Here is a 16,388-nt window from a genome sequence, read left to right as displayed (position 1 = left end):
TGTGGCTCGAGTACAGCCTCAGCAACCCATCTCTTTCACTACCCCTGAGGGACTCCCTGATTGGTTTGCAGGTTTTGATCCCATTGCACTTCATGCATCTATCTCACATTCCTCGCCACCTTGTTAGGCGTTCCCTTGGCAGAGCCCTGCTATTGGACGTACACGATGGTAGCTACCTTCTTAGACTAGCATGTCTCTAGGTCCTTTCGGATACCCTAGGTCAGTCTAGCATTCATTTTTTGCACTCTTAGAGTTGGGTCCATAGGATTCATTGTCCTTAGCTTTTCCATTCTTTTGACTTCCGCTACACTTACTCACACACATACACATTCATTGCATTTATTTTGAGTTAGATCTCCTTTCTGTTATGTTTTGCTTTGGAGCATCTCACCACTAACCTCCGTGTTTGCAAATTCTCATCTCTTTTGCAGGGTTTTGTCTTTCAGTGTAGGGCTAACTTGCAAATTACTTTGGTCCTACTTGGGCTAGAGACATGGGGATACGCACCATTCTTTTCATGGTTTCATCATCCTAGGAGTGCTTTCGCTTCTTCCAACAAGGAGGTTTCCACTCCCGAGGCAGATCGTGCAGCATCTCTCTCAATGCTATCATGGCAGTGGCTTCTACCTTACTCTTCTAGCAGGGTGATTCATCCACTTCCTCTTCTTTCATTCCTTATGGTTCTCGACACCATACGAAGACAAACATCAGGCTCCTCTTCCTTCTTCGGCATCTACATCCAGGTTAAGAGGGGGTTCCTACCCTTCTTGGTATTCTACAGGCTTCAGCACCTTGTCTTCGACATTAGCTTCTCCCCAATGTTGTACCTTACCCTTTGCATTGCATGATTTCATCATCTTTGTATTAGGGTGCTTGGGCAAGTGAACAATTTCCTCATGAGGGACACTGTCCAAGTGGCACCTGCTACATAAGCATTCTTCAGCATGTAGCATACTTTGCATCTCATTGTGTAGAGCACCACTTGAGCGGATCCTAAGCTGTTTCCACCGACGACTGTTATTATCACAATACCATCCTCCATCACATGGATACCTCATCACCTATATTTCCTCGTCATCAACACCCTAAGTGGATGGGTTAGCTTGTATTGTTTTGTGATGTGTTGGGTGTACCCTCCCTACTCCCATCTTCTGGGTCACTATTACTCAATCAGCTGCATTCCATAAAATTTACCTTACTTATTCAAAAAAAAAAAAAAAAGTTTCATGTGGTTCTATCCGCCTTTGCAGAGCTTGGTAGACCACTGGGCAACCACCGTGCACCCTTTGTCTAATGCCCTATCCTCTCTGGGGTGACTACTTGGATTCCCTTGGTAAGATAACCATCGCCTCCGTAGTCTTGGTAGGCCACTCGACAGCCAACGTGCACCCTTTGTCCAATGCCCTGGCTGCTTTGGGATGGGATGCCTTGGGGTAAGTAAACATTACAATGACTGGCCTAACCTTTCGGCTCAATTTTAGGCCTGAGAGGGGGATGTTGAGCTAAAACATGCATTACTTGCTGATTAGCCTCTTAAATAGCCCCAAAACACACTAAAAAATGCTCTTTTAGAGTAAATACCCTAAAATAGGGAGCGGTTCGAGAGAGTTCAGTGGAAACCCTAAAATGGGGAGCGGTTCGAGAGAGCTCAGTACAAACCCTGGCAGTTTTTGTTCACAGGGGGTAGTGAGGGGGATGTCTATCACAGCCGTCCCAATGTGAAAAGAAATGCTCACTTATGGGAATACGGAAGGTGCAATGTTAAAGGATGCCATTCCCCCTGACGATGTACCTTGGTACTTACAAAGAGGTAGTGAAGTGATAGTAGGTGTCACAAGGACATGAACTTTTATTGCTTTGCTTAGCATTTGACTAAAAGTTAATCAAATGTGCTAATGTGACATGCAAGTCAAATATTTCACAGTGTGGGACCTAGGATCCCAAGATACCATTTGGCGCCAAAGACAAAAGTTGTAATAAGTTATGCTTGGCAAGTACTAGGTGGTTCCCAGTGTCAAATTTTAGCTTAGGCCATTAATGTCCATGGTGACATTAGAGACTAGGAATTAATTAATTAATTAATGCCAATAACTACCTAGGGATACTTGGAAGATAAATTGGTTTAGCCAATTTAATTATTGGTTGGTAAAATTGATTTTTTGGGCATTAGAATAATTATTAAATTAATCTTCTAAAAATTAATTTAGTAAGCTAGATAATACTGGAAAATGGAATTACAAGCCTGCCTGCCACTTGGCAAAACTTGCCCGTGCAAGTGGAAAAAACGTAGAAGAGGCTACTAATGTGATTTGCAATCACCAGAGATCAATCTTATAGCATGTGACAACAATTTGGAGCTCTCCAAGAGCAAGTGACAACAACCCAAGGTCTATCTGGTGTGCAAATGACAACATACAAGAGAGGGCAGCAATCTTTCTCGTGGTTTTGAGTTGTAGGTGATAGCTTCCACAGTTGTTTGAGAAAGGCAACAACTGTTTTTCAGCATTTCCCGCGATGAAACTCTGAAATTTCTCTCTCTACAGCATTCTCTATCATCCCCCAATCATTCTCTAGTTATCTCAGCATTTTCCAACAAAGAAAGTAAATTTAGTCAATCTCTACTATAAACCCTAATCTACAGTAGAAATTCGGGTATTGATAGCCACCTTGAGATGTGTGCTCAAAATTGAGGGCCTCGAACTTGAATTCCAGCAACTGAAATTGAAGAATTTAAGGGAGATTCAAGAGGCCAACCAACCAATATCAAATTTGGGGCTTGTCTTTCAAGGAGTAGAGTGAATGCCAATCCCTAAGCAAACCAAGGGGCGAACTGGTTTGGAGGCTTGTTGGTCAATTTTAACAGCAAGAGGCACTTGGATTAGCAGAGGAGGTCAAAGGTTCTCTGTCGTACTCCATCCATTTGCAATAAAAGAAATACTGCGAGAGACATCAATTTTGGAGCCAACAATCCAGTGTCCAAGATTGCATGATAAAGTGTGCATTTTAGTTTTGTGAATTTATTAATTGTTGTAATTAGCGTTAAATCAAGTTATTTACTACCCTATCTAAGAAGAAAGGCTAGTTTCAATAGGTAGAACATGGTGTGGAGAAAGAGAAAGTACGAGTGCAATCCAAGGTTTTGAAATGAATAAGAGAATAAATCAAGAGAAAGTGCTAGAAGCGGAGATGGAGGATCCAACTCCTAATGTACCGGATCCAGAAGTGGAGTGCAATCCAAGGTTTTGAAATGAATAAGAGAAGAAATCAAGGTGTAGAGCAGAAGTGGGTGGAATAAAAGGGATTTGAGAAGTTTGATTTACATATTCAAATGAAACAGAAGATATAAATATGATAAAGGAAGTTTGCTAAAACATCCCCCTCTATTGCAATTTACATACTGAAAATCATCAAAATCTTGCACACCAAAAGGAAAAGTAGGAAAGGGTTTTGATTCATACAACTCGAAGGGGTTGTATGAACATGACATTGGTAGTTGAGATGAAAAAGATGGGTCACGAGTCATCCCAAATGTTGTATGTCCTCCATGATCGAAGAGGTGATTAGTCTCACCAACCAATCCATAGGGCGGATATAAGTGTAAGAGTGCGCAACGGAAGAAGAACACGAACACAGAGGAGGAGAGAGAGACAGCAGAAAATGAAGGAAGAAAATCTGCACTGACTGTAATGAATGCTGAATACAAAATTGTGGACTGATCAGTCCCTGCACGCAGCCCGAAGCGTCAGTGAGAGCACCAGATCAGGCTGATGATGACGGTAGCACCGAAGACGGAGGAAGATGACGGAGTCGGAGTGTGCACCTGCCAAAGAAGGAGGGAAGATGATAATACAACTGACTGCCAAGTGGGAAATGGCTATAAATAGCCAAAAAACCCAAAAACTGGCCGACCTGAAATCTGACCAGCACTTAATGCTGGTAAAAATGCCAAGAATGCTCAGAAAAATCCCGGAAAGGGTGGACAATGTCCGGCAGGTGAGGCAGGCTGAAGAATGCAAAAACTGCCTCGGGAAATGCACATAAAATCCCGACTGGAGGAGAAAATGCACTGAAATGCAATAAACTGAGTGCTCTAGAATGAGCTACCTCCTCCGTCAAAACAAGTGATAGACAAGTCAGAGCTCCTAAAGTCCTCGTCTAACTCAGACCTCATGAGGCTCACAAGCAAGAGATGACAAGGCATGACAAACATGACTACTAACACCCCCTCTCAGATCCTGGATGTGGCTGAAGGCCGAGGGAGAAACGGATCTTGGGGCGGCAAGAGAAATGCCAAGGTCGATGAAGTCCGTCAATGTAGACTGCTGCTGAAGGAACTCCTCACGATCCTGGGAATCCCCCTCTAAAACACTAGGGGCCAGGGAATCCACAGCCGCATCACCGAGATCGTCCCCCTCTAAAAGGGATGGGGGGTACGAGGGAACCACCGGAGGAGAAGGGGGGGGATGGGAAGAAACCTGTGGAATAGAAGGTGCACATGCGGGAACAGGTGTAGCAATAGACTGCCTCGGAGGTCCCTGCATAAGAGAAGGGGAATGGAGCCTATAAAGCCCGCTCTCCTGCCAACCTGTAGATAAAACAGCTCCTATAAGAGAATCCTCAATAACAACGACATGCTCGGTGAAGATCACTCGTATGCCAAGCCTCGTAAGGCCATAAACTGAGAGGAGGGGAAGGCCCAAATCCGGAACATGTAGGGCCTGGGAAAAGGAGCTCGAAGGTCGGTCGGTAAACAAAGGCAATGTGCCGACACCACTAATAGGCACCGATAAAATGTCACCAACAGTGACTGAACCCTCTGATGGACGGAGATCCTGTAACAAATCACCTCGGGGAGTCATATGACTCGAAGCACCACTGTCCACTAACCAAGGCTGCGCAGAAGACACTGCAGCCACGAAAGAAGGATCCTCCTCCAAAGCATGGATATGAAGGAACACTGACTCATGGGTAACAGCTGGTGTAGAGGTAGAAGAAGGCTCCGATGTAGATCCACCCTTCGCTCCCAGACGAAGGTGAGGGTACTTCTTCCAGCATTTCTCCTCAAGATGTGTCCCTTTCCCACAGTGTGGGCACTTTGGTCTCTCTGAATCTGAGTCAGAGCCTGAAGAACTGTCCTTCTTCTTAGCCTTTGACTTCTTCTTCTTCTGTCCTCCCGAACCTGCAACAAAGGCTCTAGTGGAGTCGGGACCACTAGCACTGACCTCTCTGAGTCGCTCGTCATGCTCCAAGACAAGCGGGGATAGCTCCTCCCATAGAAGCTTCTCACGGGTCCTCAATGTAAGAAGGCTGGTGTAGAAGACATCAAACTGAGGCGATGACAGCTGAGTCAAAAGAATCATAGCCATGTCTTCAGAAGATATCGTCCCACCGAGAAATGCAAGCTCATCCCTCATATCCTGTAATCTGTTGATGTGGTCCTTCATGGAAGGACTATCATCAATAGCGAGCATCCGCAACTTCTTTTCAAGAGATATCCGGTGGGCAAACGTCTTCTATTGATAGAGAGACGCGAGCTTTCTCCACACGTCTGTTGCAGTCTTCAACCTGTGAACATGAACAAGGACAGAATCCTGCAAACTCAGAAAGAGAAAAGATCTGGCTCTAGAATTAAGCCGATCCCATAAGGCTGCACGATCCATAGATGTCCCATTTGCGGGATCCACCTTAGGCCGGGGAATAGAAACAGAAACAAGCTCCCAAAGATCGAAGGAGTCCAAGATACACTCCACCTTGCAGGACCATAGAGAAAAGTTGGAGCCATCCAACCGGTCCTCTTTGGGCAGTTGAGGAAGTACGGGTACCTGTACAGGGGGTACCAAAGGCTGCATCTTCGGCCCACTAGAAGGGGATCGCCGAGATACATGAATAGAAGGGGGACGGGAGAGAGGAATAGACTCCGGACGACGGTCCTCGTGATAGAAATCACGCCTCCGTTCAGATGAGTGTTGAGACAAAAGCTCGTCATCTGAGTCATCAAAGCCTGTAAACTTATTAGAAGACATCTTCCAATCTGCAAAACACCAAACACCAAAGAAAACTGTGCCGAAGCCGAAGTAGGACCAGCAGTCTGGTCACCAACCACCAAAACACAGGCTGTGATAGCCTACAAACACCTGGAGCTGCAAAACACAAGGGTATCTGATGAAGATCACCAGAACAGAAACCGCCAGCACCAAAACGCAGCCTGGGAGTGGATCACCAGCAGGAGATGAGCCGCCAGGAGTGGAAACGACCACCAGATCTGCAAAACGCAGCCTGATGATGTGTCACCCAGCTGAAGGAGGGGCCGCCTGATGGTAAACGCAAGCAGGAGGGGTCGTTTGATGACGTGGCAGCCTCTGGAGGAGTCGTCTGCAGCAAACGCAAGAAAAATGGCCACCTGGAGGGGCCGCCTGGGCAGTTTGAGATGAGGCGACAGCAGCAGAAGAGGGGTGAGGTATCTCTCCACAAGGTTAGGTCCTCCGTGCTCTCAGTCAAGCTCTGATACCATGTGAGAGTGCGCAACGGAAGAACACGAACACAGAGGAGGAGAGAGAGACAACAGAAAATGAAGAAAGAAAATCTGCACTGACTGTAATGAATGTTGAATACAAAACTGTGGACTGATCAGTCCCTGCACGCAGCCCGAAGCATCAGTGAGAGCACTAGATCAGGCTGATGATGACGGCAGCACCGAAGACGGAGGAAGATGACAGAGTCGGAGTGTGCACCTGCCAAAGAAGGAGGGAAGATGATAATACAATTGACTGCCAAGTGGGAAATGGCTATAAATAGCCAAAAAACCCAAAAACTGGCCGACCTGAAATTTGAGGCCATAAATATGTCTGCCGACCAGCATTTAATGCTGATCCGACCAGCATTTAATACTGGTAAAAATGCCAAGAATGCTCAAAAAAATCCCGGAAAGGGTGGACAATGTCCGGCAGGTGAGGCAGGCTGAAGAATGCAGAAAATGCCCCGGGAAATGCACATAAAATCCCGACTGGAGGAGAAAATGCACTGAAATGCAAGAAACTGAGTGCTCTAGAATGAGCTACCTCCTCCGTCAAAACAAGTGATAGACAAGTCAGAGCTCCTAAAGTCCTCGTCTGACTCAGACTGAGGCTCACAGGCAGGAGATGACAAGGCATGACAAACATGACTGCTAACAATAAGCTCTACTATACATGATGCATAAATACTCTTCAAACTTCTCTGTCAAGTGAATGAAATCTAGAACACGAGAAGAAAAAGAAGGTGAAGGTGAAGGTGGGGTATCGTCTTCCTCACCAAGTCCATAATGCCCCTTAGGGCCTCCAATGATAGAGAAGCCTGATAAGACATAGTGGAAACCCAAGACAAAGGTATCTAAGATATTATGAATCAATAACATATCATTCATATACCTCACACAAAACCAAGCCTCCACAATATCCAATATCATGTGAAGATATACTAGGGTTTGCGTTGAGAAAACACAAAATGTGTAGTCACAACTAAAACACAAAGACTTAGTCAATGACATGCAAAACTCATACCTTAAACACAAAACGCAAAACGTAAAAACACAAACATAAACAGAGAAGAAAGAGAACTCTAAAGTGAATAAATCAATGCTGTAAATAAATGAGAGAATATATAGAATGCTCAAGGGCAGAGCTGTCCAACAGCCGGTGGCTCTCATGGGAGCGGGCTCAAGGAGGTGTAAATGCGTATCAACCACCATAGACAAACCCTGATTGCAATAACCACCTATCAGAGTAGAGACTAATGGAAAAATTTGTTGAAAACACAAAAACAATCTACTAGAGATGGTGACAGTTGATTATCAGCAACAATAAAAGGCTAGGCAACAACATAGACCACATAGCAACAGTTGCTAGACTAGTGATGACCGAAACCTAGAAGACAAGGATGGGCTTGAATGGTGGGCAACCTGTCTGTTTATAGACGTGGAAGGACCCTCCCAAATTAGGGTTTTGCATGTGGAACACAAAAACTCTTTAGAACCACTCCCCATTTAATGAAACTTTTGGTAATTTACAGTTTTGGGGTTGTTTTAAAGAGCTAATCAATGGGTAATAAATTTTTAGCTCAACACCCAACACTCCAATACTAGGTCAAATTGCTAAAGCTGAGAATGAGACTCAAGCAATAAGCCCTATATCAACTCAATAATAGTGGAGGCATTCCTAGTCTTCCATGAGCAAATGACCTTGTATGGAACAAGCGTGGAATCAAGTTAGGATTCCAACCCCTGCACAATATCCCATAGATTTTGGGAGTCAAAAACATGTCTCATCAAATTGGACCAAGTAGTAAAGTTAGACCTGTTAAAACAAGTATTGTCAATAAAGACATGTTTAATTGATAAGGAAGAAGAACCATGAGGTGTTTGATAGGTAGGATAAGAAGAATAGCATGGATAACAGGGAGGTGGAAAAGGAGAATAAGTAGGAGGAAGAGGAGGTGGTGGGTAGACTGAAATAGCCTTAAATTGTCAAATGGGTGCCGTTTGATGTGGAGACACTAGAGTATGAATGTTTCCATAGGGTGCCAATAGAGGTGGAGGCACCCAAACATGTTAGCCTTGTCCAAATATCAACTAGGGCAGAGCAAAATGACCAGAAAGCCCACTTGGTAATGCCATAGGGGAAAATTATGACCAGAAGGCCCACTTGGTAATCCACACTCATTAATGGCTGAGTGGCATTCCCAGGCCGTAATAATCCGAAAAGTATCTGGATAAGCGGACAAGTCTCCATCATGGGTATACCACTTGGTTAAGAAAAAGACTAGGTCCGAAAGGTTGTGCCTAATGGTGAAGGACCCCCCAATGTGATGTGGGAAGACATGTGAGATGCACTTAATGGATATGAAAAGGAAGGTGCAACAGAAATAGAGGAAGGGATAGGTAGGAGATTAAATGGATTGGTAGACGCACTTGTTGGAAATGTTTTTGGTTCCTTTCATCCATTAAATGCATTAAATTGAAATGATGAAAGAGATGATTCACCTACTTGAGATGTAAAAACCAAAGAAAAGAAAGAACTTACAAGTGGTTGAATTAATCTTTGTACTCATCACCTTCCTTTGAGTTCATGAACAAAAGTCTTATCTCCTTCAAGACTTATGAACCAATATCATGATTGTGTGGTCCCTTCTTCATGAGAATCACCTAAATCTTGCTGAAAAGAGGAAGTAGACTTGACAAAAGATTGAGAAGTATAAAGTTGCATATCTAATATAGGAGTGAATGAAGGGAGAGATGTAAATGGCATAAATGAAAGAGGTAAAGAAGTGAATGGTATGGATGAAGATGAGAGAGATAAAGAGATGAAAGGTTTGTACTCCATGCTAGTTTCCACGATGGGAGAAAACATGCTTTGCAGGATTGAGTAATGAAATGCATACATTGCCATTGAACGTACAAGTAGACATACAAAGATGTTTGGATAATGCAGATGGTCTGATGGTGCATGGTACTTCCTAGTGCAAATAATTGAGAAAATGAAGTATAAAGCTAGAATGAAAAATGTGTGGGTCTACTAAAAGGGATCCACAAAACAAGTATTTGTATATACTTTTGACCTCTTGATGTGTTACAAAAGTTCATTTTTTGCTGCATGTGATTGAAACCCACCCTTTTCTCCTCTCCGTTAATAAATGTTCATATACATTCCTTAAGCATTATGTTTCCTGAAAAGAAACTATGTGAAACGTTGGCTAATTGGCGATTATTTAATGCATGTGACCTACAAACACTAAATTGACAGTTGAAGGTTTGAAAGGTATACTTCATATGGGTGCTTGCATCAAGCACAATATGGTTTTATTCCACGAAGCCAAATTATGGATAATATTTTGCATATACATTTTTCCATTGAGTATGTCAAATACACAGATCAGGATGTCTTATTACTGCAAAGGACAAAGCTTTTGACTTTGTACTATGGGACTTCATTGCCCAAATAATGGCTGAATTAGATTTTGGACTAAAGTGCAGCACCTCATCTATATGCTTTATCAAGATAGTGATCTCCTTGCAATCTTGAATCTGACTTGATTGATTCATGGTCTGAATGAAACAAAGATGTCCACTCACATCTCTGTTGTATGCTATAGCAACTCATCTGAGTCTCTGTTATCTTGATCATCCCATAGATTTTGATCGGCTTCATGAATTGAAGCTTTTTGATGGATCTGAGTTCATTGCTCGAGCATATGCAGATGATCCTTTCTTTTTGCCGAAAAATACTCAAGGGGTTCTCTCTTGCATCACAGATGCATTGAATTTATTTGCACATGCAGCATGCTTAAGAGTCAATCTTAGTAAATCAAAATTGCTTCATCTTAAAGAGAATAGCTTCCAATGTGTGCTGCTGTAATCTCACAGTACACAAACTGCCAACCTTCTTACCTCTGCAGGGAAGTCTCACAATCTTGATGATTGAAAATCTGAAACATACTGGCATGTCATGAGAAAATCCAGATTCAACATTGAATCTTATAAGTTATAAAGGCTGGTCACTCAACACATGGACAAGAGTACCATTGTAGAACACAATTATTGACAAAAGCACATTCTCGTGCAAATTTGGTACCACAATTGCATACTATAGAAGCCCTTACCCGTGTATTGCTCACAGATTCAAACACACCTCTAGAAGTCTAAAACTTGGCAGAATCCAATGCAGATCTCATTTTGGGTCCAGGCTTGCAAAAAGAGAGAACTTAGATCTTTAGAGCCTTCCAAACAGTGAGTCTTCCTCATCATGGTCCATTACTCCCATCAAATGGACTCACTATGGCTTCTAAGACGTAAGAAAATTATTGTTTCTAGGCTTGTGGAAATAGAAAATCTAGGTCTTTGGAACTTTAAAATGGTAAGTTCCTTCAACATGGCTAATTACTCCTATCACAATGGACTCATCACAACTTCTCAGATGTAAGGAAATTTCTGCTTCTGGGCGTGCATAAAGAGAAAACCTAGGTTTTTGGAGCTTCCAAATGGTGAGTTTGCTTTATCATAGCTAATTACTTGCATCACAAGTTAACTTGTTACACCATCTAGGATAGAATGAGACAAATCCCTACCTGATGCTTTCTAGTAGGCTGTAAAGAAGTGCTTGAACCTAGAGAGAATTCAAGGTGTACGACAACCAGTTCACTAGTATGCTGAAAGAAATGCTTGAACAGAGATAAATAATTCAAAGTGTAAAACAAACAGAGTGAAAGCAGTAGAACTCGAGGAGAAGAGACCTTGGAGTGAAGAATGAGAGAATAAGTAATCAAACTAAGGGGGTACGATACAACGTGCCTCAGCCCTCAAACCTCCATGCCTCAGCTGGTGAGGTGCGTTGGAAGTCAAGTTGGAGACACAGATGACAACTCCGAGAGTGTGTCACACACCGAACGTATCCTAAAACACAACAAACAATCTTTGATGATGCCAGAGAAGTGGCGGCAGCTGAGAATCAACCCAGACTGCTGAAAACACAGATCCAGCGGAGATGATGATGATGTCAGCTGATTGGTTAGCAGAAAATGGATGGGCAATAGCAGGGTGGCCTGCCTGGCAGAAAATGGAGTGGGCAGTAATATCAAAGACGAGCTGGCGGCACAACACAGGCTGGAAACTGAAGGCGACAGCTGTAGGATTGTTGCCAAATGCTGGGCAGCCTGAATCGGCAGTAAAATGCAAGCTGTCTGATGTCACACAGCAACTGCATAACTCCAGACAACTGGCAGCAATGGAGAATGCTGAAAACACAGCTGCAGACAGATCCAGAACAGGTCCACTAGCTGGCAACAGGTATTGGACAGCTGGGCAAGGTGTTTCTGGTGATGAAAATGCATGGGAAGCACTCCAGATCAGGTCCTTTGACAGGTAGACTGCACAAATAGCTGGAACTACACCGTGAACTAAGGTATCCACTAGTGAAGGGGTGCATACAGCAAATGGGCGAGTTGATGGCTGATGGTAGCTGGGTGCAACAATGATTGTGGTATTGCAATGCGCTCATGTGGGCTCTTATTTATAGAGGATTGGGTTTGCATCTGAGCTACTACCAAATGTGCTCTTGGGACTGGTTCAAAGAGACTTAATAATGAGCTAATAAAAACCCGAAATTTAGTAGCTTAGCACCCCCCTCTCAAACTGCCCAAAAGATACACAGAGGCTGGGAATCCCCCTTCCTCTCATAAGGACTATGCCTGAGACAAAATGATAAGTGAGTCTCTACCCCCTTTTCAATGTGTGAAGGTCCCACCCCAAAGCAGCAAATGAACCTACCAAGAGTAGACTACAGAGAAGATGGACATCTTCTTTTATATAGCCCGCTTTAAAGGCTTTTAAGATTTTTCTTTTGTTTTCTCTCTTTTTAGGGCCCGATCCTTCAGCCAGCTTGCTTCCGGACTTGCGGAAAGAGAAAACCTAGGTCTTTGGAGCTTCCGAATGGTGAATTTTCTTCAGCAGGGCTGATTACTCGCATCCAGACCGACTCATAAACACCATCTAGGACTAGGATAGAAGGAAATATGTCCATACCTGATGCAGCGATGCGCTAGCCGTCGTGGCAGCGCCATTCCGGGATCCCTTGTTGAACGAAGAGTTGATTCCAATGAAGCAAAGCAGAGTCCTGACATTCTTGAGAGCCACAGATTGGCCAGACCGACTCCCCCCTGACGAACGCACAGAAGAATCCCAGCTGCGCAGCAGACAGGTCGTGACACCATTGCTCGGACGGCAGTATTGCTGCATCTGCATCTTCCTCCATGACGCAAATCCACATGAAGGATTTCCTTTCGCGATATTGAAGTGCATTGCAGCTTAGTATAGTCTCCTAAGGTCACAATGAGCGAGGAATAGACAGAGAGCCCCGGTAGATCTGAAGCAAAGGCAACAGAGGCTTATCCAACCATACTGCTCGTGCATGACAACGTGCGCGCACATCCATCGTCCCAGCGCACGCAGGGAACGTTTACACAGAGTTGACCACCTCTCGATATCAGGCGATTGTGTCTTGACTCCGATACGTGGGGGCCAATATATAACTATCGTAATCATATTATCCGCGAATTGATCACATTTGCCTCCCAGAGTCCCACGCTTACATAGCCGCCATAGACATGTCCCCAATCCTTATAAAAACGAAAATTTTATTTTAATTTTTACTAAGCAATGCAACCTAAAAAAGAATGCCACTTCGTCTATTTTTAACCAATTTTCCTTTTTCTTTACGAGATTTTACAATAGCAAGTGATCACCTGAACAAAGATGCAAGTTGTCGAAAACAGCCGAATCTATTTAGCATATAATTCACGAATCTACCAAACCTGACTCCCAAGCCTACATGGTTGCCATAGACATCTCCCCACAGCTAACAAGTGCAATATTTTATTTTAACTTTTACAAAACAAAGTACCTTGCAACCTAAAAAAGGATGCCACTTAGTCTTTTTTCAACCAAATTCTTTTTTCATTATGGGATTTTACAAAAGCGAGTGGGCACCTAAAAAGGGATGATGCAAGTTGAAAAACAACCGAATGAGCTTAATAAGGGTGGATGTCTAACTGCTAAAGAATATAAAGAAGGATAAGAAGTTAAAGCAAACTTCATGAGCTGGCATTTAAGCATGAACTTGGAGGACAGCTTCATCCTATCTATAAAATGGAGGAACCATGCATCTCACGGTTTCAAAGTCATTCCTCACCCACCCGCAAGTATTTTGATTTTGATTTTGACAAGTATTTTGATTGATTGATAAAATGACAATTGCAACGATTCAACAACTCAATTTGATTTAATTCAATGATTTTTCCTTTGATTGTTGCGATGATCAAGGATAATCCCCTCACATAACTCAAAGACACAAGAGAAAAGAAGCACCGCCATAACTTCGTAGCTTGATGTTAGCCTCTAATAACCCAAATTCTGACCTCAACAATCTTGCCAAATGCCTCAAAGCCTCAACAATATAGATTTTCACAGACAATCCTTACGCCACCACCCAGCCTCCCTTCAAGAATATGAAATCTTTTACACACAAGGAATCATTTTCAATAACCCATTTGAAGAATCCATGTGAAAAGTGAAGTTCAAAATCCTCAGTGTACATAAACATGGAGAATCAACTAAAATTACGGAAACACAACCCTTGAAGCATTCTTAGCCAAAAAAGAAGCTGTAAAGCATTAATGTCCACATTGAAAAACTTGTCTATAAGAACTAAGGTTGTTTCCTTGTCTAGTAGTATGTGCTTATACGGCAGTCGACCAGTCATACGCCTGGAACTACTTCACACTGATCTTCGCTCCACAGTACCAGCAGCCTTACGACGTGATACACTGTCAGACGACCTGACATGCCACCGTCGTGACGTTGACACCGACTCAACATGCCCTTTGAGGTAGAAGGCTCTATATGATGTCCACTATCACAAAGCCCAATCTTGAATAAAGGCCTTATTTCTATCTAAGGTTTTGTCTTCTGTCCTTTTCCCAAGGTATTTGTTGCCTTTGCTGCCACGAAGAGAATTCGACTACAATATTAAGCAAACACATCACACTTTTATGTAGAAGAGGAGCATCGACGAACGAAAAGATTCTTCAAAGCTACATATGTTGATTTAACATTTAGAGATGACAACCTTTGCATCTAAAGCTGCAATGTAAACAATGTTTACATTATTGATATCCTCACTATAGGTGTGCCCCTCACCCCACAAAAAAAAATTGAAAGTTATTTACTCTGCAAAAATTTATTGAGGCACACTATAACGAAGAGAGTTAGGGATAAAATGCCAATCACACGATTAGGGTATACAATGTGTAAAGTAACTTAATTAAGGCATCCAAAAAATTAATGAACCAAGTCTCCACCTTCCTCACAATTTACATGCTCTCTTTCTCTCTCTTTTGCTTCTCTTCTCTCTCTTCTATAGTCTTCTCTCTCCTCTTTCTCTCTTCCTAGTCCTCTCCTTGACAAGATGACATTTCTCCTCTTCGTTGTTGAAGCCCTTGCCACTCGCGTACTCTTCACTCCTCAAAGCCCCCTGGGCTCTGATACCATGTAGAAATTACACGGCATAGCGGACAGAATCTAAACAAGGAGTAGAGAACACACAACAAATATGGGAAGAATAGAGACTACTTTAATTTCAAATAAAGTAACACAAAGATGGCTTTGTCCACCTATGTGCTTCTACTGTAAAGATTAAATCGCAATCCAGACAAATGATAGGTGAAGAGCTTAGAGTAGCTGGAAGAACTCTGACTAGGTGAAAGATAGATTGACAACAACTTTAGAGGGGTCTTCCTTTTAGAGCGTGTGAAGGGAGTCTGGTTGGCAAGTCTAACCATATTATGAACCTTCTCTAGTTGGCCAGGGAATATTCCAATGAATATTTCCTTTATTGTTGAGCCGAGGACCCACAATAAGGGCCCTTGATAGCTCCCACACCTTGCAACTCGATGTATTGTGCCTCGAGTTGCTACTAGCATAACCACTTTACCTAACCCAAAGGCTAGATTTACAAAGGTTACATTTTTGTCATCCGGTCACAAAGACCTCATTTGACATACAAGTTAGGACACAACCAACGTGCTCACACATGGCTTCTCCTCATAATGGGGACCTTACCATTTAAAGCATCATGGATCATTGGTGGCACCTTATGAGGGTGGGGCATTGAGCATATCTAACATCTTATCCATGGGGAGTGAAGATCAAGAAGAGAATGCAAGATTTCTCCTTGGAAATCCATGGCAACTTAAAGCAAGCTAGAGAGAGAGAGAGAGAGAAGGTCTTTCTTGAAAAGTAGTAATGGTTTTACCCTCATCTAACTCTTGTAGTAGTGATCTCCTTTATCAAAAATCCATAAAATTTGCATAAAACTTAGTGACAATCTCTAAGATAGCCTTGTTATCTCTAGATATACCATAGCTCTTGTGTGTCTTCAAAGAAAGTTGCTGGCTACCTTGGGGGGGGGGGGGGGGGGGGGGGTTGTTAACTCTTGAATTTCTCCATTATTGTTACCAATACTTGGTGTACCTAAGTAATAGGATTTCTTGCTTTGAAAAGGGAAGTAAAATAAAATAAAGGAAGAAAGGACCAAAGCATGTAGCTTTGATGCCAATTATAAAGAAGAGGACTCATGAGATAGAAGGAAAGAGAGAAAAGACTATAGAAAGGAGAGAGAAAGAGTGAAGGAAGAAGGGCTACGAGTGCCAGCCAAGATGGAGAAGGGCTACGAGTGCCAGCCAAGATGGAGAAGGTGCATCATCTGGGACGGCAACATGGATGCTTGGATGTCATTTTGCAACACCCTACCCTTTGAGAGGAATAACCTCACCTACATGCCATATCTTAGAAGGGTCGGAGTGGA

The 16,388-nt window shown here is 43.0% G+C and overlaps 1 protein-coding gene across 4 annotated transcripts in view; it reads right to left on the bottom strand.

The window, feature by feature from the left end:
* LOC148027850 (aquaporin NIP1-1-like) overlaps positions 1-13,041 on the bottom strand; it is a 100,432-nt gene extending 87,391 nt beyond the window's left edge. For 3 of the 4 annotated variants that reach the window (XM_087689562.1, XM_087689563.1, XM_087689560.1), the window contains exon 1: positions 12,551-13,040. Coding sequence is in view for 2 of the 4 variants with exons in the window: in XM_087689560.1 (XP_087545686.1) it covers positions 12,551-12,826 (276 nt within the window). In the remaining 2 variants the exon portion in view is untranslated. Of the gene's footprint in view, positions 1-12,550 lie in introns of all 4 variants that reach the window. The other variant, XM_087689561.1, reaches the window with a different exon arrangement.
* Positions 13,042-16,388: the final 3,347 nt, after the last annotated feature.

This window comes from Lygodium microphyllum, chromosome 12, assembly GCF_053477565.2.
Source record: "Lygodium microphyllum isolate KBCC chromosome 12, Lygodium_microphyllum_v1.1.10, whole genome shotgun sequence".
Lineage (NCBI taxonomy): Eukaryota > Viridiplantae > Streptophyta > Polypodiopsida > Schizaeales > Lygodiaceae > Lygodium > Lygodium microphyllum.
Note: the sequence above shows the minus strand (reverse complement) of the source record. Positions and strands in the feature narration are given on the sequence as shown.